This window comes from Camelus ferus, chromosome 33 (assembly GCF_009834535.1).
Source record: "Camelus ferus isolate YT-003-E chromosome 33, BCGSAC_Cfer_1.0, whole genome shotgun sequence".
NCBI lineage: Eukaryota > Metazoa > Chordata > Mammalia > Artiodactyla > Camelidae > Camelus > Camelus ferus.
In genome coordinates this window covers 11902564-11926557 of record NC_045728.1, presented here as the reverse complement: position 1 = coordinate 11926557, position 23994 = coordinate 11902564, and the positions used below count along the sequence as shown (strand labels likewise).

The following is a 23994-nucleotide window of genomic DNA, read 5'->3' as shown; positions in this document are numbered from 1 at the left end:
TAGTGACACCAGTATCTAAAAGATCACCTAGTTCAGAAGAGTCCATTTGGGTGCCTTCCAGCAGCTCAAATTAAGGACCCTTCATTTATGTGTATTTTAGTCCTGGTTAGTCCTGGTTGGGTCAGCCTGGGCTTAACAGGTTTGCCCAGGACAGTCCCAGTTCCTAATCTGGTTTTGACACATTTGTTTATCTAACAGGTATGATGGCTGGTGAGTGGGGAAAGGAAGTAGGGATGAAACACAGCAATGATGGGGACCAATCCAGGCCTTGAGACTGAGCCTTACATGAGGAACTGCAAGCTCAAAGCATGACATTCCAAGAATGCTATAAACTCAGACAAAATTTCAATATCCAACAGGTCTAAAGCTGGCGGGACAGCAGCAGGAGGTCCCAGGCAACAAGCAGTACCTGAAGACAGGTGCGTGTTGGTGTGGGAATCCAGGTGATGAGTCCATTCGGGGTGGGGGCACAGAGCAGGTACTTGAGCTGAGGGCTGAGAAAACAGTGCTGTCAGGAACATCTGCTGAAACTCAGAGGTCTCATACCTCTGCCTTGCTGGGGTCCTTGATTGAGGAGTAGTCTTTTAATGAGATCTTTTGAGGACCTAGAGTTTGAAACCCTTTGAAATGCAGTCTGAGGTGAATTCATTGGAGAGAGGGCTATGGCATGAGAAAGTATGGTAGGATAAAATCCAGGAATCTGAGCAGACACAAACACACACATACTTATTTATGATTCCTTCCCCGACTGGTCTTATGCCCAGCAGTTGGCAAGAAGGCATGAGTGCCTGGTTAATCTATGTTCATATCATTTAAGATGGACCATACGAAATGCCCATGGGTAGAGTCATTCTTGGGATAGATGCCTAAGCTTCTCCCTCCTCCATGCCAGCTTGTCCCCCAGACAGCTTGTCCCCTGGAACAGCAAGCTGGAGGGACCAGCCAGGCAGGGCCCAGTGTTCCCATTCATGCCAGTCAGTAAGTTGTTCTGTGCTTGTCCTCTTGAAGGTTGACCTTGTACATTTCACCTGGATATAAATGTTAACCTGGGTGGAAGGGTCCGGGGAAGGGGATGTGATGACATTTAGTGGTACCAGAATCACTGCCAAGGTCATCACAACAGGAAGGGCCCCTGCAATTTCTATTAGTATTAGAGGGCCATCTTTGCAACTTCTCCAGAGAAGCTATCAGCACTAATATGACCTGAATGCCTGTGAATGTGCCAGACTTTCTTAGACTTTTTACATGTTATCCCATCTAGGCAGGGATTGTCTCAAGGAGACTGAGGCTCAGCTGGCAAGTAAAAGAACTGGAACCCAACTCCCAATCAGCTAAAAATAGAAACCCCAAACCATTTCTATTAAACATAATTTTTATTTCATCCAAGGCCAAGCTGAATAAAATTCTACAATGCAAAACATGTTGTCAAGGCAAGACAGTGTGATCACATTCATTCTGTGCTTGAACACAAGTCAGTGCTGGGTGTGTGCACACCTGCGCCTCCCAGAGGCACCTGCAGATCTGAGGCCTCCCCGAGGCCCGTTTGTGCTGCGTTGTTTGGATCTATAGTTATACAGGAAATTGACTGTGAGTATTGTTGTCATCCAAGCCAAAGGAAGAAACCATGCATAAGATAGTCAAAAGCACTGCATATCAGGTGGGAGGTGGGAGGGTAGGGACTCCAACCTGGGACAAAGTGAAGTGAAGCAAGCTGCAGGATTTCCCGAGAGAAGTCCCCCTGCTGGCCCTCCCTCCCCCCAGCACTCCAACAGCAGCTGTCTGTGACAACGAGATGGAGTCATGGCGTTACGGAGCCCAGGAGCACGGCTGCCCTCCCCCTCTGTCTCTTATCCTGTCTCAGCCTCCAGATGCCACAACAGGTATTGCTCAGGTCAGGAAAGATGGCTCCTGAAATGTGCAGAATCTCCCCCATCTCGGGCACGCTCAGCCTTTCCACACACGTGCACACAGCCCCACTTCCATGTGCAGCTCACCCACCCCAGAGTCACACATTTCCACACACGCACTCCACGCACACCCTCGGCTGCCACCATCCCCGCGGCTCCCTCTCACACCCCTCCCTCTGCCTCCAGCTCTGGGCAGCCAGCCAGATGCGAAAAGTCTGAGCTCCACCCACCCCTCTCCCAGACCTCTCGAGCACCTTGGGGATCAAGGACGGGGAGCTGGGAATGACTTTGTCTGCAGTCTCCTGACTTTACAGTCAGTGCAGCTGCATGTGAACCAGTCCTAAGTTCAACTCTGTAAATGGCTCTCTCTAGCCCACAAGCCATGAAAACAGCCTCACCAGCCCCCGGAGATCACCCCGAGACTTGCATGCACTGAGGGTCTGCTTGGGAAGATGGCTTTGCCTACACATCTTCTACTGCAAGTCCATGCCAGTTTCTCCATGGGTCTAATCCTGGGCAGGACGCTTTTCATTGTCGGGACTAAGTTTAGCATTCTCTGCCCCCACTTACTAAATGCCAGCAGAGCCCTCAGGCATTGGGGCAACCAAAAGTGTCCCCACTATACGCCCAGTTACCTCAGTGGAAAACCACCACACAAAAGCCATGGACAAGAAGCTGCAAAGCCTCAGAGCCAGGGTTTCCAACACTACAGAAACTCAAATAATTCCAAGAGGGAAGGGTGAGAAGAGAGACAGAGACAGAGAAGAGAGAGAGAGAATGTGTGTGCGTGTGTGCATGTACGTGTGTTTGCGTGTGTTTGCATTATGGGGATGGGACTCTGATGAACACAGGACAGACTTGAAACAATCTCCCTAATTATGATAATACCTGGACTCCTAGATCCCTTTCCAAGCCAAAACAATTTTTTACACCAAAACTTGCCAAGCCTCACAACAGTCCTGTGAGGTAGGTAAGTATTATTATGCCCATTTTATAGATGGGGAAAGCTGAGCCCAGAGGAGATGTATGACCCACTTATCAGTCACTAGTAGACCCAGGAGTGGAGAGGATGATGCTCTTCCTCTCCCTTACTCTGTACACCTTGGCTTCCTCTCAAGGGAATAAGAGGAGACCAAGACACTTTGCCTGTCCAAATGCTAAAGCTGGGAAAGGAGAAGAAAGCAGTTTTGCATGAAGGCAGCTGTAAGAAGTTTCCTGAATGACTGTGGCTCTGGTCTGTCTGCTCCCAAAGCCAGGAAAACCTAAACCTGAGCCCAGGATGAGTGAAGGAGGACACCAGGGACAGAGACAGATCAGAGTGGGACCCTGTGAGCCCATCAGGTTGGACGAGGGCCACAGGCCACAACCTTGGCTGCCCTGCAGGTCCTGCTGTTCTCAGCCTCCCCCAGCTGCACCGTTGGGGAAGCTCGCTGCTGCTTCTTGCCAGGGAAAGTCCCCAGACAGTCCCCAGACAGTCCCCATACACTTTGGAAAAGGAAGCTACTCCCCTCTCTTCCCTCTCAGGGGCCCAGAGGACAACAGTGTCAGAAAGCCAGCAAGAGAGCGAGGGAGTGAGCAGATGGTGGAGACCTCTGCTATCACTGCTCCCCACCATCCCCCCATCATTTTCAACCCACGGGGACACCACCACATGCCGTCAGGGACCACACGGGAGTGCTTGGGAGACGTCCCTAAGACCCAGTCACTGGCCAAGGGGCTGTGAGTGACACAACTCAGCTCCCTGGTCCCCTGCATGGCCCTGGGGGGGGGGGGGTGGGGAACCCTCCTCAGTGCCGCCGCCCCTCACCGCCGCCCCTCACCCCCGACCCGAGTTGGCTGTTTCGTCTGGGCTAAAGGGAGGAGGGATGGTAGAAGCTAGGACTCGGGAGGTAAGGCACAGTCTAGCCCCACACACAAGGGGTGTGCAAACCAGCGCTTGGCAAAACAATGGAAAACTGTGGGCAGTCTCTCTTGCTCCTCCCCAACCGCAGGGTAGGAGGGGGCACAGCTGAGCAGGAAGCAGCCAGAAATCCCAAAGGCCCTCCCTGTCCAAAGCAAGAGAACCCCCTGAGGTGACGGCGAGCCTTGACACAGGGCTGGAGATGAACAACCCTGGGCCGGCAGAAGCTGGAGGGGCCGAGGAGGAGCAGCCAGCGGGAGGGGAGGGTTGAGGAGCAACTCCTCAAGCAAGATGGCGCCACCTGCTGCTTCTGGGGAGAGGAGCAGGGCAGAGCCGGCCCGAGTTCCCAGGAGCGGGGGTGGTCCTGCCATGCTAAGGAGCCGCTGGGGTTGGCAGGCCTGGGGGTGGGCATTCTGTGGCCAAGAGGCCCACCTCTGCAGCCCTGACCCTCCCAGGAGAAATGCTAGGAAAGGTGTAGGTGGCACTCCAGTGCTCCAGGAAGGCCTGACAGGCCCCTTCATGAGTGCCTCCGGAATCCAGGGATCAGAGGAACAAACCAGGTGGGCTGGGACCCGCCCCCCCAAGACCAAGGCAGCAGCCCTAGCTTGGAGAGTTCAGAGGAGCAGCAGGTTGGGGGGTACCAAGGCAGACAGGTACCCAGGGGTGCAGGGAAAGGGAAGTTCCTCATTAGAGGGATGTGGGGGACCAAGTATCTATCAAAGCTTCCCACCCCCAGATCCTGCACAGAGACCTCTGGCCTCTCCCCACACAGGGTCCAGCTACTGGGGCAGACCTTGCCCACCCCCCAAGTCTCTCTCAAAGAAACGTCGGGAGGAAAAGCAAGGCATTCCTTAAACAAGGTGGGGACACTGAAGAAGCCCATCCACCCGGACGTCAGGAGACCAGCCCTGCACACTTCCCCAGTGCCTCTTTTCCTCTCCTAAACCTTCCACAGGCCCCCCTCCCCTGGCCAGCCCTTGTCCCTGGGGAGCCCTGGCGGGGGAGGGGCTGGGGCAGTCTGGGCAAGGACCCTAGCTTCTCCCGCCGCCGGGGAAGACTACAGTTTGAGCCAAGCAGCAGATGTCTCAGGCACGTGGGTTCACGGACACTGCTCAAGCATCAGTTTCATCACCGGAAAGTGCGGCTCCCCGAGGCTGCTTGGCCCCAAGCAGGGCTCACACTTTGGTTGGTGCTTTCTCTTCCGCCTTGGAGCCCGGCAACCCATTCTCTGTATTATCATTCCCTGAAGAACTCACGAGGCACTCCTTCCTGAGAGGGAGAGAGGAGGGAGGGGGACACTGGTGAGAGGAGGAGCCAGAGTGATGCATAAATGTGGGGGGCGGCGTGGCCTGGGGCATCAGGCCTGGGCCCTCTCCCTGCCCTTCTGTAGAGCTATGGTAGCCAGAGGTCGGGTTGTCTAACCTCTCTGCCTCCGTTTCCTCATCCAGAGAATGGCTGTAACAGTGGCCCCTTCTTCATGGGGTTGCTGGGCGGAGTCAGTGAGCACCTGGAACAGCGTCTGACCCACAGGAAGGTCTCAGTAAGGCTAGCAGCCCCCGGCCATCTCATCACGGACGAAGGCAAGGGTACCAGGTGCCGTTCCCAGGGGTCAGGGCTGAGGGGTAATTCCCAGGCTGTGCCAACCCGGGGGAAAGGCCCGAGGCACCAGGCAGTTTGCCCAGGGCAGAGAGTCTTCCAGAGCCCCACAGGCCTTTCCTCCCCAAGCTCGCAGTGCCCAGAAGAATGAGACAGTAGTCACAGGTACGGGCAAGAGGTGTGGCCAGAGGGCGGTGCGATGGGACAGAAGGTAGCAGGAAGGAGAGACGGTTGGGTGGGAAAACACCCCCCAGGAGTGTCACCGCCCTGACTGCCCTGCACTGGACATGCTCCCGTTTAAGTACATCCTCCCTCAACAGCAGCGCCCAGGCCGCACAGAGCTCTCCAGGGAAGACTGACTGCGACATCACTCCCAGCTTCCAGCTCATGAAAACTTGCAAGTCTTTTTCACGGCTGCTGTTGCTAAACTACATCTTCGCCCAGCCTGGGCTGTGTAGCTGGGCGTGAGGGCTTCACGGCGGACTTGACTTGTCCTCCTCAGTTTTGTCTTGCGGGATTTAGTCCAGAGCTCAAGCCTATAAAGATCTTCCTAGATCCCAATTTTGTTCTCCATCATAATTACTAGGTTTTTGGAAATTTGATAAGTATATCATTTCTAATGTAGTTCAAATCTTAATAATAACAATGGGCAAGGAGAGCCCTGTGGCAGACCACTGAAGACCTCTACTCAGATGGGTCTGTCTGTCTGTCTATCTCTGTACCTAAGGTATAGTCAACCTAACTAATTCACATCCACCTAACTGACCATATTTCTTTACTGAGAACCAACTGGCTACCAGGCACTGTGTCAGGCTAGAAGGGCATCCAATTTTCATGGCACCTGCTCTCAGAAAATTTGCAGACTCCCAAGGGATACAATATTACACAAGTAATTGCAATATCATGTGGTAAATGATAGGATGGGGGGACCAAGGAGGGATTCAACCTAGAAGACTCCTTCTGGGGTCAGGGACGTCTCTTTGGAAGTGTCATTTAAGCTGAGGCCAAGAAGAGGAGCCGGAAAAGAGGGAGGAGACATTCCAGGCAGAGGGAACTGCACCCACGTGTGAAAGTCCAGAACTGATGGTGAGGTGCTGCCCCCAACCTCCTGTCTTCTCAGGAAGCTGCCACATCTCTCCTGTTATGCAGGCTCTCCTCGCTGCTCAGAGGACCCCTCTCCAGCTTCCCCACGGCCTGTTTCTACCTCCAGCCTCTCCCCACCCAGGCCCTGTACCCACCAAGGCCAGACCCTTTCTTCCGGGGCCCTCTGATCGTGCCAGACCCTACAAGCCCTCCCCAGCTCCTCTGCCGTCAGAGGAAAGCCAATCTCAGGCTGGACTCCCAGGTCCCTAAGGGTCTGTCCCCATCCCCCTTTGCAGGCTGCTTCTCCCCTCCCTACCACACCCCTGACTTTCTCAACAACAACAACAAACGTCTTGTTCTCTAGAACATGCCCACTTCCCAGATTCTCTGTCTTTGCTCTCAGTGGTTCCCCATCCAGAACACCCTTCTCTTCACCCTCCTTGAGGGTTAAATTATATCCATCTTGCAAGGCTGACCACAGTCATCTCTTTGGCCAGAAATCCTTCCCTAGTATTCCACCCGCTCCTGAACCCCTACCGCATTCTGGTGTACCTCTTTGCTGGCCCTGGTCCCTCTACCTCATATTACACTTCTTCATGTACATGTCCTGTCTTCTTTACTTAAGGGCAGAACCTCATTCCTTCCAGAACTTCCTGCAACACCAACACAGTGCCTTGTACACATAGTCACCGAATGAATGACTGATTGAACTCTAGACCTGCCCCATGAATCAGAAGGGTACAGTGGCAGTGGGTTCAGCTTTGAAGCAAACAAGTCAGGGTTCAAATCCTAGCTCTATTACTTATTAGCTGTGTGGCCTTGGACAAGTCACTTAACCACTCTGAGCCTCACTTTGCTCAACTGTAAAATAAAAATGATGTATATTATATTAAAATGCCAGGTGGAGGACCTAACATGTGGTAGGCATGTGACAAATGACAGGAAGTGGCATCTGGGGCCAATTCCAGTGCCCCCAGCAAGAAAACACTTCACCTGCCTTGTTTTCCATGAAACCATGGCGGCTCCCAAGGATCACTGTTTTCTTTCCCACGTGCTTTTATATGTTGAATAATGTGTTGTCCAATTTTACTCACCATCAATAGTAAGACTGAATTTTTAAAGCAGGATTTGGTCCAGCTCCATGCTCCTGGTACCACTCAAGAGCTCAGGCAGACAACCCAAGAGCTCATTTCAGTGCCTCCTTGCTCCCCATTCCCTCTTCTGGTCCTTAAAATTCCCTCCCTGCCTTTAGCTGCCTTCCTTCCTGACCAGTGTCATTTCTGCCCTTTCCAGCCTAATTCCTTTTTCTCAACACAGCAGAATGAAGCCAACACAAAGAGAGTATCTCCCCCTTCTCTCCTGTCTCTCCTTCTTACTCTCACCCTCTCTGCTCCAATGGCAGGCCTGTCTCTTCTTTCTTGCTAAGAACATAACTTTCAAACGCCATTTCCTTGCTCTGGCTTTGCAGCATTCACCATCTGCTGCCATGGAGCCTGCCTGTTCTGGCCATTCTGGGCCTGGGCTGCACCCTTTGTACCCCCTCCCCATCTCTCCTCCCCTTCCCCGTATAGATGTCTGTTCTTCTACCTGAATCTATCTCAGGGTTTCCTGGGTGGCCATATCAGCCTTTTTATTTTTTTTTCATATCAGCCTTTTTAGATTGTTTTTATCTCCCTCATTTGAATTTTCAGAATCTCACAATAAGAGACTCCCATCCTCCTTAAAGGATCTTCCCATTTTAGAGTTTCTGTACATGGAATCTTATATTTTCCCTGATCTAAAAAAAAAAAAAAAAAGCTTCTTAAATCCTCTGGTAAGACTTTAGATTGGGGTGGTACAAATAGAAAAAGAGAAGCTAGCAGGATGGGAGGAAGACAGGGGAATGAGGACTAGCAAGTGGATTGTATTTATATACTCAGCGCATTCAATGTACTCAACAAACACCTACTGAGAGGATGGGGAAGAGGGAGGGAGATTAGCAATGGGGCTGGAAGATGGAAGCAGGGTTGCAGGGATAGGAAGGAGAGTGGTAGAATTAGGAAAGGAGGATAGGATTAGGAGATAGATGGAAGGATGAAGGCGGATGGGGGTAGATGACGGTGGATGAAAAGATGCTGAGAACACCCACGATATAAGAGTGGATGGTGGACTGGTGGGAGGGCAGGAGTCAACTCACTTCTTCTCCTGAGTCTTCTTGATGATGAAGGCAACAAACTTCTTAACCAGCAGAATGAAGATGAGGAGCCCAATGACCCCGCCCACGACAGCCAGGATGATGAGCGTCACTGTGTTGTCCACTACTTCCACTTCACAGCCAGAGCAGGGAGAGAAGAGGGTGGAGAAGGGGAGCAGCGGTCACCTGGAGCACCATGGCAACCCAAGGGCTCCACAGCCTCCAACCTGGACATCCAGGACACGCCCACCTCAGGCCCCGCCCTCCCCAGGGAGGAAGCAGGAAAAGCTGGAATATGGCAGCCATCAGGCTCAGGTACAAGAAGAGGACCCTCTCCCCTCTCCCTCTGCACACATGCCCTCTCACAGACACCCACACAAATTCTGAAATAACTCACTCGGGGCCCACGGCACCCCGGTTTGACTTGATCCCCAAACATGAGGAAGTCATTGCCTCTTTCTAGGTCTCCTTTGCCCACAAGAAAAAATTGAGAATGCCCCTGTGATACCTCTTGTGTGGCCAGTAGGCTTTGGAGTCAGATAGTCTGGATTTTAACTACAGGATTTCAACGATCATTAATGAGCTGGTAACCTAGAGCTGGTCATTTAACCCCTCCAGCCGCAGTTCCTTCATCTGAAAACTGAACTCCTAACTTCCCATACCTGCTCCACCCAGCCCCCCCACCTCCAATGAGAAAACCCCATCCTTCTAGTTGCTCTAGCCAAAATCCTGGCAGTCATCTTTGACTCCTCTCTTTTTCTCAAACCTTCAGTCCTCCTGAGAATCCTAATGGCCCTGACTTCAAAAACTTCCAGAATCACGAGCATCTCCTCTGCAGAAATTTCATATCATCCAGAAAAGCAGTGGACCCGCAGGTACACAAAATACATAGCACCATCAGGACAGGATTCTTGAGCAGGCTCCCTTCCTTTTTTCTTTGTGTCTGTGCCTCCTTAGCCTTCCAGACTTCCCCCTCCATGAAGCCCACCCAGCTTAATTCCTCCAGCCCTTTCTGTAAACACTTCTGGTGTCAGGGGTCATGTGGCGTCATCATCACATGCTTCCTCATTGTCTAATTGTTCCACCTGTGTCAGACTGGCATCTCTAACTGGGACTGAGGCTCTGGAGGGGAGAGACCCTTCTTATCAATCTCTGTTGCCTGTGCCTCTTCTTCTGTTGCCCCTTTTTCAGTCACGGGTTGACCTGTCCTCATCCTATTCAGACCTGTAAATTCCTAGAGGAATAACACTGCATATCATTCATTGCACTTTTTGGTTTAATACCCGGCATTCAATCAGCTGTTGCTAATGGAATACACAAGAATAGTAATAATCAGCCCATACAGAGAACTTTACCCATCACAAAACACTGCCATGTAGCTTCTGTAACTCTCACAACAACCCTAGGGGAATGCAGATTTTACAGATGAGAAAAACAAGGCTCAGAGGGCCTAAGTGTATATCATAAGCTATTCAGAGGCAGAATAAGTATTCGAGCTAAGTTATTCCAGCATCCAGATGTAAGTCCAGTAGCTCTTGAAAGCTCAAAGTGAAAGGAAAACCAGTGTGGTCCATTTCACCATGAGCTGGATACCTTCCCCCTAGTCCTTCCAACTCCACTGCCCTTGTCCCGGCCCCCACTACATACATTTATCAACAACTTGGAGGAAGATGGTGGCCTGATGCTGAAGATTATTCTCCTTGGGGTTCTTCACGTGGCAGGTGTATTTGCCTGTGTCGCTGAACTCCAGGTTCCTCAGCAGAATGGAAATATTGTTCATCTTCTCCTTTGTGGTGCCCTCCAGAGTGATGCGATCATCCTCTTTCAACCTCACCTTGGGGTCAGACTTCTCATTTTTCACAGTCCCATCTATGAGCTGTGGGGAAAGAGGGGAGAGAGGAGGTGGCTGAGAAAGAATCAGGGTCCTTTCAAGAGTTATGACATCACTCCAACCCACTCCTTGGGCACCTCCCTGTCCAGGTCCAGGAAGAGTCCTCCCTCTTGGCTTCCTTCCAGTATCGATAGCTCTGCCTGTCTAACCTGGATTTTACTTGCTTCAAGTTAAACTCACTTTCTGTTATTAAGGTCTCCCTAGAATGTAGCACAGCTTTTACTGCTTTCTTTGTAAAAGCCTTTTATATAAAGACTCCTGCAAATACCACACTAGTTTCTTTCTGTCACTGCCCTCAGCCCTTGCCAACGTCCCCTGTCTGCCTGAATTCTGGCCCTCCATCAAGAAGTGGATCAATTCCACAGTGTTGTGTGTTAGCACCCTCTGAGTTCAGAGTTTAATTATATCCAGAGTTAGTCTCTTGTGACTTCCAGATGTTTGTCTCGGATCCCCTGTTAGAGTGCAGAGTGAGTACTCAGTACACACTTGCTGAGTGACCAGCCCACCCCTGGCCACAGCCCTGTCCCTGCTCCCGCACATCTCTTTCTCTTCCCCAGCTTCCCTTCCCTTCCTTCCAAGCCCTGTTCCCCAGCCCTTCTCCCATTGGACTCTCCTCATTCCCCTCTCCAAGTCTTCCAAAGATCTTTTCTCCCCTGTGTTTAAAATTATTAATTTTTACTCAAGCTAAGTTTCAGGTAAGTCTTCAGGCCAGACAGGGGACTCTGGCCAAGAATTCCAACAGACCCCAAATTCTGGCAATACAATCTAAGCATCCTTCCCACTTAGATTTTCCTAGACAGGCTCTGGAAAGAATACTGGGAGAAAGGGTGACAAAAGGTTCTGAAGACCATCACCTTGGGGTCAGTTCAGAAAAGACCAGAGCCTGGGATGGGAGGCAGGGGTGAGGCGACAGGGAAGGGTGGAGCATCAACGCTGTCCTGTCCCTTCCCCCACTACTTACGATCTTGAATGTATCACTGCTGTTGTATGACCACCAGAAGCGCAGGTCCTCGAAGCCGAAGCAGCTGGAGAAGGTGCAGGGCAGCAGGATCTCCGTGCCGTTGACCGCGGAGATGGTGGTGGCCTTTCCCACAGATACCTCCAGCGACAGGGACACAGGGAGCAGGAAGAGACCTGTGTGATGGGCACCACTTTTCTTAATAAAATCCCACCTAAACCTCCAGCCTAGAGCCCCGGAAGGGAGCTCTCGGGCAGAGTGGAGAGGCTTGATCAGGCAGCGAGTTCTCTGGTACCCTCAGGGTCAGGAGGAAGGTTCTCTTTACTTCCACTGACACTGCCTGGGCCCCGCCCGCGCCTCCTTGATTCGTTCTCCCTCTTGGCCTGGGCAGGATGGACTTCTGAGCCAGTTAGCAGCCCCTGTAGCATTCTAAGTGACCACCAGGGGTCACCCCAGCCCAGAAAAGCCAGGCCCTTGCCACGGTGCCTCGGGCCTGCGCCCCCCTAACCTGCGGATGCTGCCCCTAAAGGTGCCCTCCCTGCACCGCCCCAAAGACAGGGCCCGTGCCTCCCGTTCGTGCTGGGAATTTCCCCAAGGACTCTGTATGTTACATTTTGGGGATTTTTTTTTGCGGGGGGGGCAGGGAGGGGCGGTGTTGGGAGGATGAGGGTGGCCCATGAGGTGAAAAAGAGGAAAACAGCAGCCAAGGTCCCTGGACACAGCCCCGCGGCCACTCATCACCAACCCTGGCGGCTTGCACTTGCCCCAAGGGGCGGAGAGGCAGAGGGACGCCTCCCGCTGGACCTTGCTTGACCACCGAGCCAGACCCCGAGAAGAAAAGGAAAACAGAGCTGGCTGGGATGGCATCAGGAGAGGAGGGGTGGAACAAGTACGTATTGGCATCGTATTGGCATTGGGCAGCAGCAAGTGCAGAATGAGTGAAGCAATGATAGAGAAAGTAAGAAAGCAGAAGACCCTTTGTAGAGCGTGGCTCTGGGCAACCAGATGCACACAAGCAGGGAGAGGGAGCTGCACCCATGTTCCCCTCCTGATCCGGAGTGGCCAGTCCTGCCCCCTACTCCAGGCAGCCCACCTGGGCCTCTCATCCTGGGAGCATCCCCCCCCGAGCACCACCCCCCAGCCCACTCCCGTGCACCCCGCCGCTTTCCCACATCTGTATCAATACCAGCCCTGCTGCTTCATGAGTTCTTGTAAGGGAATCTGGTCCTCCTGTCCTACAAAGTCCTTGATAAAATGCCACTGTCCCTCAAAGTCACGGGGAGGAGTAGGGTTGGAATTAGAAACTAGCTCTTCTTGCCCTTGGATGAACCAGGCACCCAGGGTCAGCCTGGGTGAGGACTCAGAGGGAGTCCTTCTCAGGTTCCCTGTGATCTGGAGAATAATGACCTTTTCCTGGGCCCGGATGCTTGCTAATCCTCTATGTGAGTAATCACACGTCATTCTCACCTCACACCTGTAAAGTGTCTGTATTCATCACCTTTTACAGGTGGGAAAAATGAGGTTCAGAGAAGCAAAGTGCCTTGTGCCTTGGCCAAAGGTGTACAACTTCTAGAAGTAGTTGAAATCTGAACTGGGGTCTGACTCTAGGGCTAGTGGGCAAATGGGCTGCACCAACTCCTATGCCAGAGTTTCCCTGGCATCTCTTCCCAGACTGTAGCTTCTCTCAATGACTCAGACCTCCAGCCTGGCATTCCCAGAACCTCGTAGCTAAAGGACCCAGACTGCTCCACTTTAGAGACACCAAGTTGCCACTACCTGATTTTAGACACAGGACAGCCAAGAGCCAAACCGGGAGGAGACCTGGCTGCACTGACTGGGCTTCATGGCTGTGCCACTTGAGAACTTCCACTCAGTCCAGGTGGGCTCCCAGCTCTGCAGGTAATTCCCAGAAGTGCTCTAGCTCCCAAGGCAAGCCAAGGTCAGTCTTTGTTTTACAGGTCACCAACCTTGCACTTTCGCCCATCCTCACTCTCAAAGGACCTCTTTTGTTGAACTTAATGCCCTCCTGGTGCATCATAAACCAGTTTCCTCTTGTTTTGTCCACATGAGATAAGAATGCCTGGTGCCACTGGGCAATGCTTTTTAAATGAGAGGAGGGGCTCCACTCTCAGGGCCCCCTTGGCCCCTTCCTGTTCCCCTAGCTGCTGAAGGCAAAGTGGGGTGCTCTTACCACAAAGTTCAGAAATAACACCCTGTGACCAAGGATCCCAGTCACGCTCCCAGCCTTTGTTAACAGCAGCTGATATTTACTGAGCATATACTACATGCCGGGCACATTAAATCCTCATACCTGTGCTATGAGTGACGTACTATAATGGCTCCATATTACAGACGAGGCAAGTGAGCATAGAGAGAGTAGATGACTTGCCTAAAATCAAAGAGACACATCCAGCATCCCAAAACCAAAAAGCAATACCTTCCTCATATCCTAAAATAGCAGGATTTGCCCACCCGGGTTCCAATTAGTGCTGAGAGGTTATTTCAATTAGCCTTCATTCTTTGATCAGCTCCTGTGTGCCTGGAATTCTTCTAGGGCAGTGGCTTTCAAGCTTGAGAAAGTATCAGAATCACCTGGAGGGCAATTACAGCTAGCTCAGCCCATTTGATAGGTCTAGAATGGAGCCTGAAATTTTGCATTTCTAAGAAGTTCCCAGGGAATGCTGTGGTCAGGGATGGCATTTTGAGGATCACTGAGCTAGAGGATTTCTACCTATTATCAACTTTTATTAGAATGCCAAAAGGTAGGTATCATTTTTCTCATTTTACAGATGATGAAATTGAGGCTCAGAGAGGTTAGGTAACTTGCCCAGGGCCACATAATAGATGGTGAATCTGGAATTGAACACTTGCTGTAAAATAGGACAGACATTTTATATGCACTGTCTCAATTAATCCTCATAATAATCCTGTGAGGTACTTATTATTTTTATCCCCAGTATACAAAATGAAGAGGCAGGCTCAGGGAGATTAACCAGCTCAAGGCCACACAACTGGTGAGTGGAATAAGCAGTATTCAGACACAGGTCTGCTTTTTACGACTCTGTGCTGGTGCCTCTCCAAGAGAACACTGCTGTTGGGCCGGCTCTCCTGAGCACTCCTAAGGTTTCCTTTTTACCTCTCCCCTCTCCACCCGCTGACCCCTGCCCAGAGGTCTCACAGGAGACAGACCATGAGATTCCACCCTCCAGCCTAGAAGATGGTGTTCTGACATTCTGACAGGAGAGCTCAGCTCTGCTTCTGACCCTACACCCGCACCAACCCCCACTCCGCTGCCCTCGCAAACCAAGGAACAGAGTGCAGAGCTGTGACCAGGAAGCTCTCAGGAGGCAGCTTCCTGATGGTCACAGCGCCCCCTCGGGGCCTGAGCGCCATAGCGCCAGCCTCCAGTGTCAGGATCCCGGGGAAGGTGAGGGAATGCAAGTCAGAGACCAACTCCCTCTCCCCAGCCTCAGCCAGCATGGGCTGAGCACCAAAGATACATATCAAAAGTGAAATCTTTTTATGAAATAATGCCATTTGCTGCAACATGGATGGACCTAGACATGATTATACTAAGTGAAGTTAGATGGAGGAAGACAAATACATAGGATGTCACTAACACATGGAATCTAAAAACTGATACAAATGAACTTATTTACAAAACAGAAACAGACTCACAGACATAGAAAACAAATTTATGGTTACCAAAGGGGAGAGGGAGGGAAGGATAAACTAGGAGTTAGGGATTAGCAGATACAAACTACTGTATACAAACAAGGTCCTACTGTATAGCAAGGAAATGATATTCAATAGCTTGTAATAACCTGTAATGGAAATGAACATGAAAAAAGAACATATATAACTGAATTACACCAGAAGCTAACATAACATGGTAAATCAACTATACGTCAATTTTTAAAATGAATAAATCATGGAGATGTAATATACAGCGTGGTAACTATAGTTAATAATACTGCATTGCATATTTGGAATTTGCTAAGAAAACAAATTTTAAAAGTTCTCATCACAAGAAAAAAATGTTATTATGTATGGTAATGGATGTTAGCTAGACTTATTGTGCTGATCATTTCACAATGTATACTATATTAAATTATCTTGTTGTACACCTGAAACCAAGATAATGTTACATGTCAATAAAAAAAAACCAAGTGAGAAAAAATCAGCTATACTTCAATTTTTTTTAATTGATATCTTTTTGATGGCTTTAAATAGAAGCAAAAAAAGAGGGAGAAAAAAGTCCAAAACAGAGGCAGAAGCTATTTTTTTAAGGTTGGCTCATGACAGTGCAACTTTCTGCCTGATTAGTGTGCACCTATGTGGATGACTTAACTCTAATACACTCAGGATGCCCAGACTCCCAGAGTGAAGCATTGCCATTCCCACCATAGCCTGGAGGGGACAAAGGAAAGGCAGAGACATTTCCATAGAGAAGTTCAGAGTCTGTGCCCAAGTTAAGGCATCAGAGAGGATGAGCAAGCCTGGCTTCACCCTGCATGCCCTCCCAGTGGACGGAAGGCCTGTGGGCTGTGTCTGGGAGGCTTGTGCACAGGAAAGCCCAGGGGCCTGCGTCCTGTGCATTCTCACCTGCCAACCAGCACTGGGGAGAGGGGACGAGGTAGGGGTCAAGGTACAGATCCACTAGAGGATCCCGAGAGGAGGTATTTTGGCAGGATGACCAAGCCAGAATGGACCGGTCAGCCGGCCGAAGGCAGGCCCCACTCTGCCTGCTGACCTTGAGAAAGTCAGCGGTGCTCCATCCCTGAACGAGGGATGGCTGTCTTTTTTCCTCCCCAGCTTGGTATAAAGCCAAAACATGAGCTTATAAAACACGAGAAGGGCTTCAGTGGACCCATCCCTCTGGCCTGGACACTCTGCAGGTAGAAGGGGATAGTGTTTAAGAGGAGGGTGGGGACAGAGCTGGCCCCCATCTCAGGTCTAGATGTAACCAGGGCATCCCTACTTAATGACCAGTGTCAGCCAAGAATATTTCCATGTCTCCAAGCCATTCACATACTGTTTTAATTTTCTTTCTTTTTCTTTTTTAAGCAGTTACCATGTGTCAGTTTCTGGTGTGCAGCATAACGTCCCAGTCATGTGTATGTGTGTATATATATATACACACACACATATATATTTGTTTTCATATTCTTTTCCATTAAAGGTTATTATAAGATATTGAATATAGTCTCCTGTGCTATACAGAAAATTTTTAATCTATTTTTATATATAGTAGAGAACATTTGCAAATCTCAAACACCCAAATTTATCCCTTCCCACCCCTCTTCCCCCGGTAACCATAAGATTGTTTACTATGTCTGCAAGTCTGTTTCTGTTTTGTAGGTGAGTTCATTAGTGTCCTCTTTTTTCCTTTTTTTTTTTAAGACTCCACATATGAGTGATATCATATGGTATTTTTCTTTCTCTTTCTGGCTTACTTCACTTAGAATGACGATCTCCAGGTCCATCCATGTTGCTACAAATGGCATTATTTCATTCTTTTTTATGACTGAGTAATGTTCCATTATATAAATATACCACAGCTTCTTTATCCAGTCCTCTGTCAATGGACACAATAGGTTGCTTCCATGTCTTGGCTATTGTAAATAGTGCTGCTGTGAACATTGGGGTGCATGTATCTTTTCAAATGAGAGTTCCCTCTGGATGTATGCCCAGGAGTGGGATTGCGGATCGTAGGGTACGTCTATTTTTAGTTTTTTGAGGAATCTTCAGACTGCTTTCCATAGTGGCCACACATTGCTTTGTACTTTCACCCTGTGTTACTTCTTGGAGGTAATTATTGCCATGTGGCCATTTCCCTGGAGAAAGAAGGACTTTCTTTGCTTTGTCCCAAACTAAACTCTTTAGAATTTCAAGGTGTGCAGTGTGTCTGTTTTGGGTTGGGGGCCTCTTTCTGGCCTCATGGGATGGATGAGCAGGTCCTCCTATTCATGAGCCTTTGGAATTCAGTCCTAAGCCCCTAAGCCTTGCCTTTGCTCACTGAAGGACCCTAACCATTGGGCAGCTCTCAGAGCAGCCATTTTCTTTGCAATTTTCCGATTGGCCCCTTCCCATCTCATCTGGGTGCTGCAGCTTAGTCTAAGGATTGACTCGGTTCTCCAAAGCTTAATGAAAGTAAAAAATTACTTGGTCCATGCAAGTGTTATTATGAAATACTCATACCAACAGGGATCCTATGGCCACCATCAGGCAATTCCAAGGCAAATGCCAAGGCAGAAAAATTCTGCCACCTCTTTTCACATCCAGGGACACTGACACCCACCTTGGGGTGGAGGGAGGAAAGAGAGGCAGCGTGGTGCCCACTCTAAGTTAGGCTCCCAGGGCTTGCCGGGCATGGCAGGTGGAACCACGGCTGACTTTAATAGGGATGCTGATCCACTCTGGCCCCAGGAGAGTCAGACAGCTCAGAGTTAGAGCTGGTAGGCAGAAAGTGGGCCGAGGCCAGCAGGACAAGACCCCTTCTGGGGTGCAGGCCCCAGGGGCTGTGGGAGTCAGGGCTGGGCCAGGCAAGGCCCCTGGGTCCTGAGACAGAGGAAAGATTTCAGCTCCCTCTCCCTAGGCAACCTGCCTGCTTCCTGCCCACCCCCACGAGCTTTGCCAGGATAGAAGCGTGCCCCTGAGATGGCCCTGGATGCTCAACAAAACCAGCTTTGCAAACAAGTCCAAGTAGTGTGAATTTCCCTCCTCTTGTAGGCCACAAATGGGTGTATCAGCACGGCCAGCCAATGGCTTATGCAGAGATCCCTATGCCCTCAGCCCATGGGCCAAGGTGAGAGGATCTATGCCTGGAGTCTACCTAGCATGCTGATCCCACCAGCAGCGGCAGGCATAAGGGCTTGGGAGACCCCACAGGCCTGCATCTCCGGAAAAAGAACAAATCCCTGGTTCCAGATTCAAAGCTGAGGGCTCCCTCCACTTCCCCCGTTTCCCATCCTCTTTTCCATGAACCCCTTACTAAACCTTTTTTTTTTCCTTCCTCTGAGTGGGACTGAGCACCCTCTCCTTAATTGCCTTCTCACTAAACAAGCCCTTAATAAATACATACCAAGGGAAAGAGGGTTGGGCAACAGAGCATCCTCACAAGTGATAATTACACACAGATCACAGCAATTGAGCAAATCAGGGAACAAGGAAGGGGTGGGCAGGAAGGATATATCACCAGTTCTATGTTTAGGAGGGGGCTGGCGCCCATGTAAACCTCAGCTGCAATACTACAGCCTTGGAAACAGCATCTCAACTTAAGAAAAAGGTGTCTGGTCTGGTTATCAAAAATCACTTTAGTCTCAGTCCAAGAGACAAAGTTTGATGTGGGGAGAGGGAGTGGGAGGGGTAGAGGACTCCTGGGAGCTTACTGCTCTGGACCCAGTTTCCATAGTGGAGAGAACAACAGCTGTGGGCCCCCAAGCCTCTATCCTCCCATGTCCTGCCCCAGCGCCGCACTTCTTCTTCAGCGCATCAGCCCAGTCCCTGCTGGCCTTCTCCTTCACCAGACTTTGGTGAACTGGTAGGCAAGTTGGTGTGGCAGAGCCCAAGAGACCTGAATTCTGGCCCACTTGGCCATCGATTGACCATGCACCTTCCCTCGCTGGACCTGGTTTCCTCATCCTTAGGGGAGCTCTGTGCTATGGTTTCCAAAGTTCTTGCCAGCTCCGGTGCTGCCAGGGAGCCTCTTCCAGTTGGCTGTCCAGTTGTCCCTGCATCTCCCCTGCGGGACCGAGAGCAAGGATGGCGTCTGTGTCCCAAGATCAAAGCAATGCCACTGTCAGGGCTTATCAGTGGCTGCATGGGCAAGGTCTGGGGCTGGGGGTTTGGAGGGATCCTGGTTGTACTCCCTCTGCAGACCAGAGGGGCCGGAGGCAGAGCAGGTGGTGCCAGTTCTGGGACCTGCTAGTCTCCCACCTACAGATCACTGTGCTGTCTCCTGGGCTCCCAGAGGGTAGCTCAGGGATTCTTCCAAACCCCTGCTCCTCCCTAGTCTACCAGCTAAACAGTCCTTAAAGGAGGTGGGGGCTTCCACCCAAGAAAAGTACCAAGAATCTGCTCGCAATCCCCATATGCATGCGCGCGCGCAAACACACACACACACACACACACACACACACACACGGTGTATGGGGTGGTTTCCTACAGAAGACAGCCCAGGCACTGGCATCCCACCAGCCAACCAGGCAGAGGAGGAAAGGAAGACAGAGGCATTGACAGTGGCTAGTTTAATGACTGTGTGAGTTTGAATTCCCCAGTGAGCTCTTCCCCCTGCTATAGTCACAGTGGGAACCGGTGCTGATCAGGGATGGGATGAGGGGGAGCTGGTAGGGAGCAGCACTGTGCCCGCCCCATGAAGAGGAGCCTCAGGCCTCACAGAGGCCCACTGCTGAGGGTCACTGTGAAACCAGCACATCTGTGCCTAAGGTGCAAGAGAGCACGCCAGCATCTTCTACCCAGCTGTAGGGATGTCACAGAATCAGTGGTTCCTGAGTGAAAGGCATACTGTCTCCCTCCTCCGCCACCAGGTGCCAACATGACAGGTCTGCACAGTTTACTTTTGTAGAAACAGCAGTGACCGCCCTTAAAGACTTCTGTCTCCCTGTTTTCAACCCAAATGCCCACCTCATGTGCTCAACCCAATGGGGGGAGCTGCCAACAGCCAAATCTGACAAATAGAAACGGGAAGAGATTTGGGTGCCAGAGATGGAGTCGGCTTACATTGAAATCCAGCTATGATTTATGAGGAGATTACGTGCTGGACTAATAAAAATCATTCCCTAATCTCTTGGAGTTTGACACTCAAAACGATCGTGTGCGGATTAATAGATATTAATAACCTGTTTCTAATTGTGCTGAACACTGGAATTTGACACAACATTGTAAAATGATTATAAATCAATAAAAAATGTTAAAAAAAAATCTGTTTCTTCTGTGTCCTTTGGATGTGTCTCTTCAGTTTTCATACTCATCCCCCAAATGAAGAGCCAGAAGCAGGTTAAACAGATACACACACACACACACACACACACACACACACACACACACACACTGCACGGAATCTCTTTATAAGAAGGAAGGCAAGATCCTTCCCCAAAGGGGGCTTGAAACGAGCTTCCAAGTCCTTCCAACCTCACCTAGTCTGCAGGGCAGGCAATGGACGCTGGAGGAAGTAGACTGCAGAGGCACCAAACAGAAAAAGGTCCAGGAGGAAGGGGAGCTCCCTGCCTCCAGCTGGTGCACGGCTAGTGCCTGGGCAACAAGCAGCCAAGTTACAAACAGCTCTGGGCAGAGGTAGAAACCACCATCCCAACAATCACACGTGCAACCCACCTGGCATCCCCTACACCCGAGGCACAGACACCCTCCCCCAGCAATCTTCAACCTCTGAACTTGGGATACCTGCGATATCCAGCTCCAGAAGCCCGGGGCTGAGGCCTTGGAGACAGCAAAGAACTAATCGCGAGACTGCTGGGCCGATAGGGCGGGTAGGGGGACGAGCACGGTCCCCAGGGAGCACAGCCTTCCCAGCCCGCGGCCGGCAAAAAGCCGGTGACAGCGGTGCTCATTTCGTGCCGCACTCCAAAACCCACCTCGTCCAAGGCACTGCTTTTCTAAGTGTTCCCTCCTCTGGGGAAAGATGGGGGAAGGGTAGGGGGAAGAGGCAAGAGAAGAAACCAAGCTGGGGCTGCCTTACCCAAAAGCCCGGTGCCCAGCCATCTCGCCCGGGCTGCGCCTCGGTCCCCGGCCCCGGGCATCGTTCTGTTCTCTCCCGAGCGCTCCAGGGGCGCGGGGATGGGATACCGGGCACAGCCGCGCTCGCAGCCCGCGGTCTGCAGTGGGCTCCGAGGCTGCCGGGGAGCTCTGCGCCGCCGGCCGGAGCTCGGGAAAGTTAGCGGGGAGAGAGCGAGAGCAGGGGGAGGGAGGGGGAGGAGGAGCCGACTGCGGGAGCGGCCGCTGAGGGCGCGGGGAGGAGGAGGAGCGCGGGGAGGAGGAGGAGCAGGAGCAGGAGGATCGCCGAAGGATGCTGAGCCTCTGCTCTGGAAGCGCTCCAACCTCAGGAGGGGCTGTGGCCGCCGCGGAGCTTGGGGCGCCCCGCCTCGTGGTCCCCGAGCCCCGGGGGCCGGCCGGTCTCCCCTCCTTCCTCTCCAGCTCGGGCTGGCGGCTGCGGCTTGGCACTGCAGGGCTGCCCGCAGTCGCCCGCATCATCCCGTGTGCTGAGCTGCCAATTAGGAGGATAGTTTGGGGAGGAGTAGAGGTGGGATTTTTCGGGGTGTTGGAAGGCTGTGTTCTGCTTTGGGCAGCTGGAGAACACGGAAAGGGGTGGGTAGAGGCTCCCTCTCCCGGGGCCGCGAAGGGATGGCTCGGACGCCCGCAGCGGGCACTGCCGCAGCCGGTGGCGTGTGCGGGCTTGCCCACTGCAGCCGCCAACCCGCTCGTGCGTGCGCCCGCCGCCTTCGCCCCGCCGTGCAGCGCCCCGGGGACCCGGCGTCCAACTGCAAACTGCTCCCGCCACCGCCCACCACCGTCTCCCACTGCTTCATAGACTCCTCGGAAATTACCATGATCCTGTTAGGGAATCAGGCCGAAAACCACGGATCCGATCCGTACCCCGCTTCACCCGCCCGCCGCGCTCCTATTCATTTTTCCCACCTAAGCGGTCCCCCTCAGATCCTACCCTTCATCCTCCTCTAAGGATTTCCAGTGTCCGTCAGAATCTTGGAAAACGTCCTTGGCCTCGCTTCCCTTTTGAGGTGGGGTTGGAGGAGCCCAGGGCAGGCCTCAGAGCTGGTGGAGGGGGGTCACCGCCCGGTGAGACTGCCAACAAGCAAGCCTTTTCCCAGCCAGCCTTGAGTTACAACTGAGCAGTGCAATTTGGGGTGGTTTGGTAATGTCTGATCCCCTCCTCAGCACCCCCTTCCCAACCGCCTCAGCTCCTCCCTCCACCACAGGTCCTGTCTGCATCCCTGACCCTCCATCCTTTGCCTGTCTGGGGACTGGTCCAGACTTGGAAACCTGCTCCCACTTCATGGCCTGATCCTGGCTACAGCCCCACCACCACTTACCTTCTTAACCCGGGGTCCCTGGTGGGCTTCAAAGAGATCATGGGCCCCCTGAGGCTGTATGGGAAATGCTGAATGTCTTTGTTGCGGGAGGGGGGGGGTGTCTCGGGAGAGAGGCTCACTCAGGGTCACTGCGACAGTGGTATAGTGGCCCTGGGGAATCCAGCCCCAGCTCCAGCACTTGCTGCTGTATGACCTTGAGCAAGTTATGCAACCTCCTGCAGAAGCCTCCTCTGCAATCTGGTGAAAGTGATGATATTTACCTCACGCAACTGGTAAGAACAATCCTACCCTTAGACCTGGCAGCAAGGGCCTCAGTCCTGGGCTCCTGAGTTTGGGCCGCCTCAGGGTGGCCCTCCTCTGGCCATACCCCTCCTCACTGGAAAAGTAGGTCCTGGGACAGGAGGGATGGTGGTCCATACTCCTCCTCTTCTAGACCAAGCTCCTGACATCTGGGACCCTAGAATTCCCTGTTCAAATGACCCAGTTCTAAGCAGGCCTCTTCCTCTGGTCCATCATCTTAAGAGCTGCCCAGGCCAGATGTGCATCGGCACACCTGGGGAGTGGGCCAAGGGCAGCTGTTTGCAGAGGGTGGGAAGCAGATGGAACTTAACATGCAGGTGGAGTGTTCCTGGGCATGCGTGAGAGACCCCGTCCCCACAAGGCCAGAGAAGAGTGGGCCAGGGAATGGGTTTTGAGCCTGGCCTTAAAATTAAGACCCAGGAAAATTAATCCAAAGAGGAAGATAATAGGTCAGTTTCAACATTTTGTTATCTTAATTCACAGCTTATATTTAGACATATGTCATTTCCATTTGTGCGCTTGCCCCAGGCCTCACAGGCATCAGAAGTGGACCAGACTCTGAAGTCTGGTTACTAGTGCACGTAGAAATGTTTGGCAGAGGGCTGGGCATAGTGTCAGCACGCGGTACATTTTAGCTCTTATTAGTCTCAAAGAGGTCTGTGGCCCCCAAAAGGCCAAGTCTCTTCCTGTCTTCAAGTTTGCACATTCACCCTCTCTTTCCCCAGAAGGTCCCAGACGCTAGATCAACGCAGCCAGGCATCCAGGCTGTCCACTTTATTTTTACAGCAGGGGTCATGTTTCTCAGAGCAGGAGGCTGAGGTGAGACAGGAGATGAGCCAAAGGGAAGGAAAGTGACCCCTGCCCAGAGAAGGGGGAGGGGAGGGGACAGAGCTCCCTGGATATCTTTAGATCCTGGTGACACAAAAAGGTGCCAGTTTTCTCCCTGATCTCCACCTTCCCCGCTGCCCTGCTGCTCACCAATTCTTAGAGCCGGAAGGGTCCTTAGGAAACCCACACGCCTCCGAGATGAAGAAACAGGTGCAGAAAGGTAGACTGTGTGATCCAAGGTCACGGAGAAAGTGATTCTTAAAGCCCATAT

At 51.8% G+C, this 23994-nt stretch overlaps 1 protein-coding gene across 3 annotated transcripts; it reads right to left on the bottom strand.

Annotated features, from left to right (window-relative positions):
- Positions 1–1358: 1358 nt before the first annotated feature.
- SCN4B (sodium voltage-gated channel beta subunit 4) lies at positions 1359–21432 on the bottom strand. Of its 3 annotated transcripts, XM_032472434.1 has the most exons (6): positions 21227–21370; positions 19085–19252; positions 11512–11684; positions 10307–10535; positions 8663–8792; positions 1359–5076 (listed from the first exon to the last, which is right to left on the bottom strand). In XM_032472434.1, the coding sequence occupies exons 2-6, from the start codon at positions 19149–19151 to the stop codon at positions 4983–4985; spliced, it is 693 nt and encodes a 230-aa protein (XP_032328325.1). In that variant the 5' UTR covers positions 19152–19252; positions 21227–21370; the 3' UTR covers positions 1359–4982. The 3 variants fall into 3 exon arrangements, with proteins under 3 accessions (XP_032328325.1, XP_032328326.1, XP_014406650.1); XM_032472435.1 differs by lacking the exon at positions 19085–19252 and having other exon boundaries at positions 21227–21432; XM_014551164.2 differs by lacking the exons at positions 19085–19252; positions 21227–21370 and adding an exon at positions 20667–20684.
- Positions 21433–23994: the final 2562 nt, after the last annotated feature.

Bases quoted from the DNA above. Each gene is read 5' to 3' on its own strand.
- SCN4B (XM_032472434.1), bottom strand. From the start codon at position 19,151: ATGAGGAAACCAGGTCCAGCGAGGGAAGGTGCATGGTCAATCGATGGC. The intron at 10,536-11,511 runs GTAAGTAGTGGG...CTTTCCCCACAG, and splicing joins GCAGTGATACATTCAAGATC to CTCATAGATGGGACTGTGAA. The intron at 5,077-8,662 runs GTGAGTTGACTC...TCTCCCTCTCAG, and splicing joins AAGAAGACTCAGGAGAAGAA to GAAGGAGTGCCTCGTGAGTT.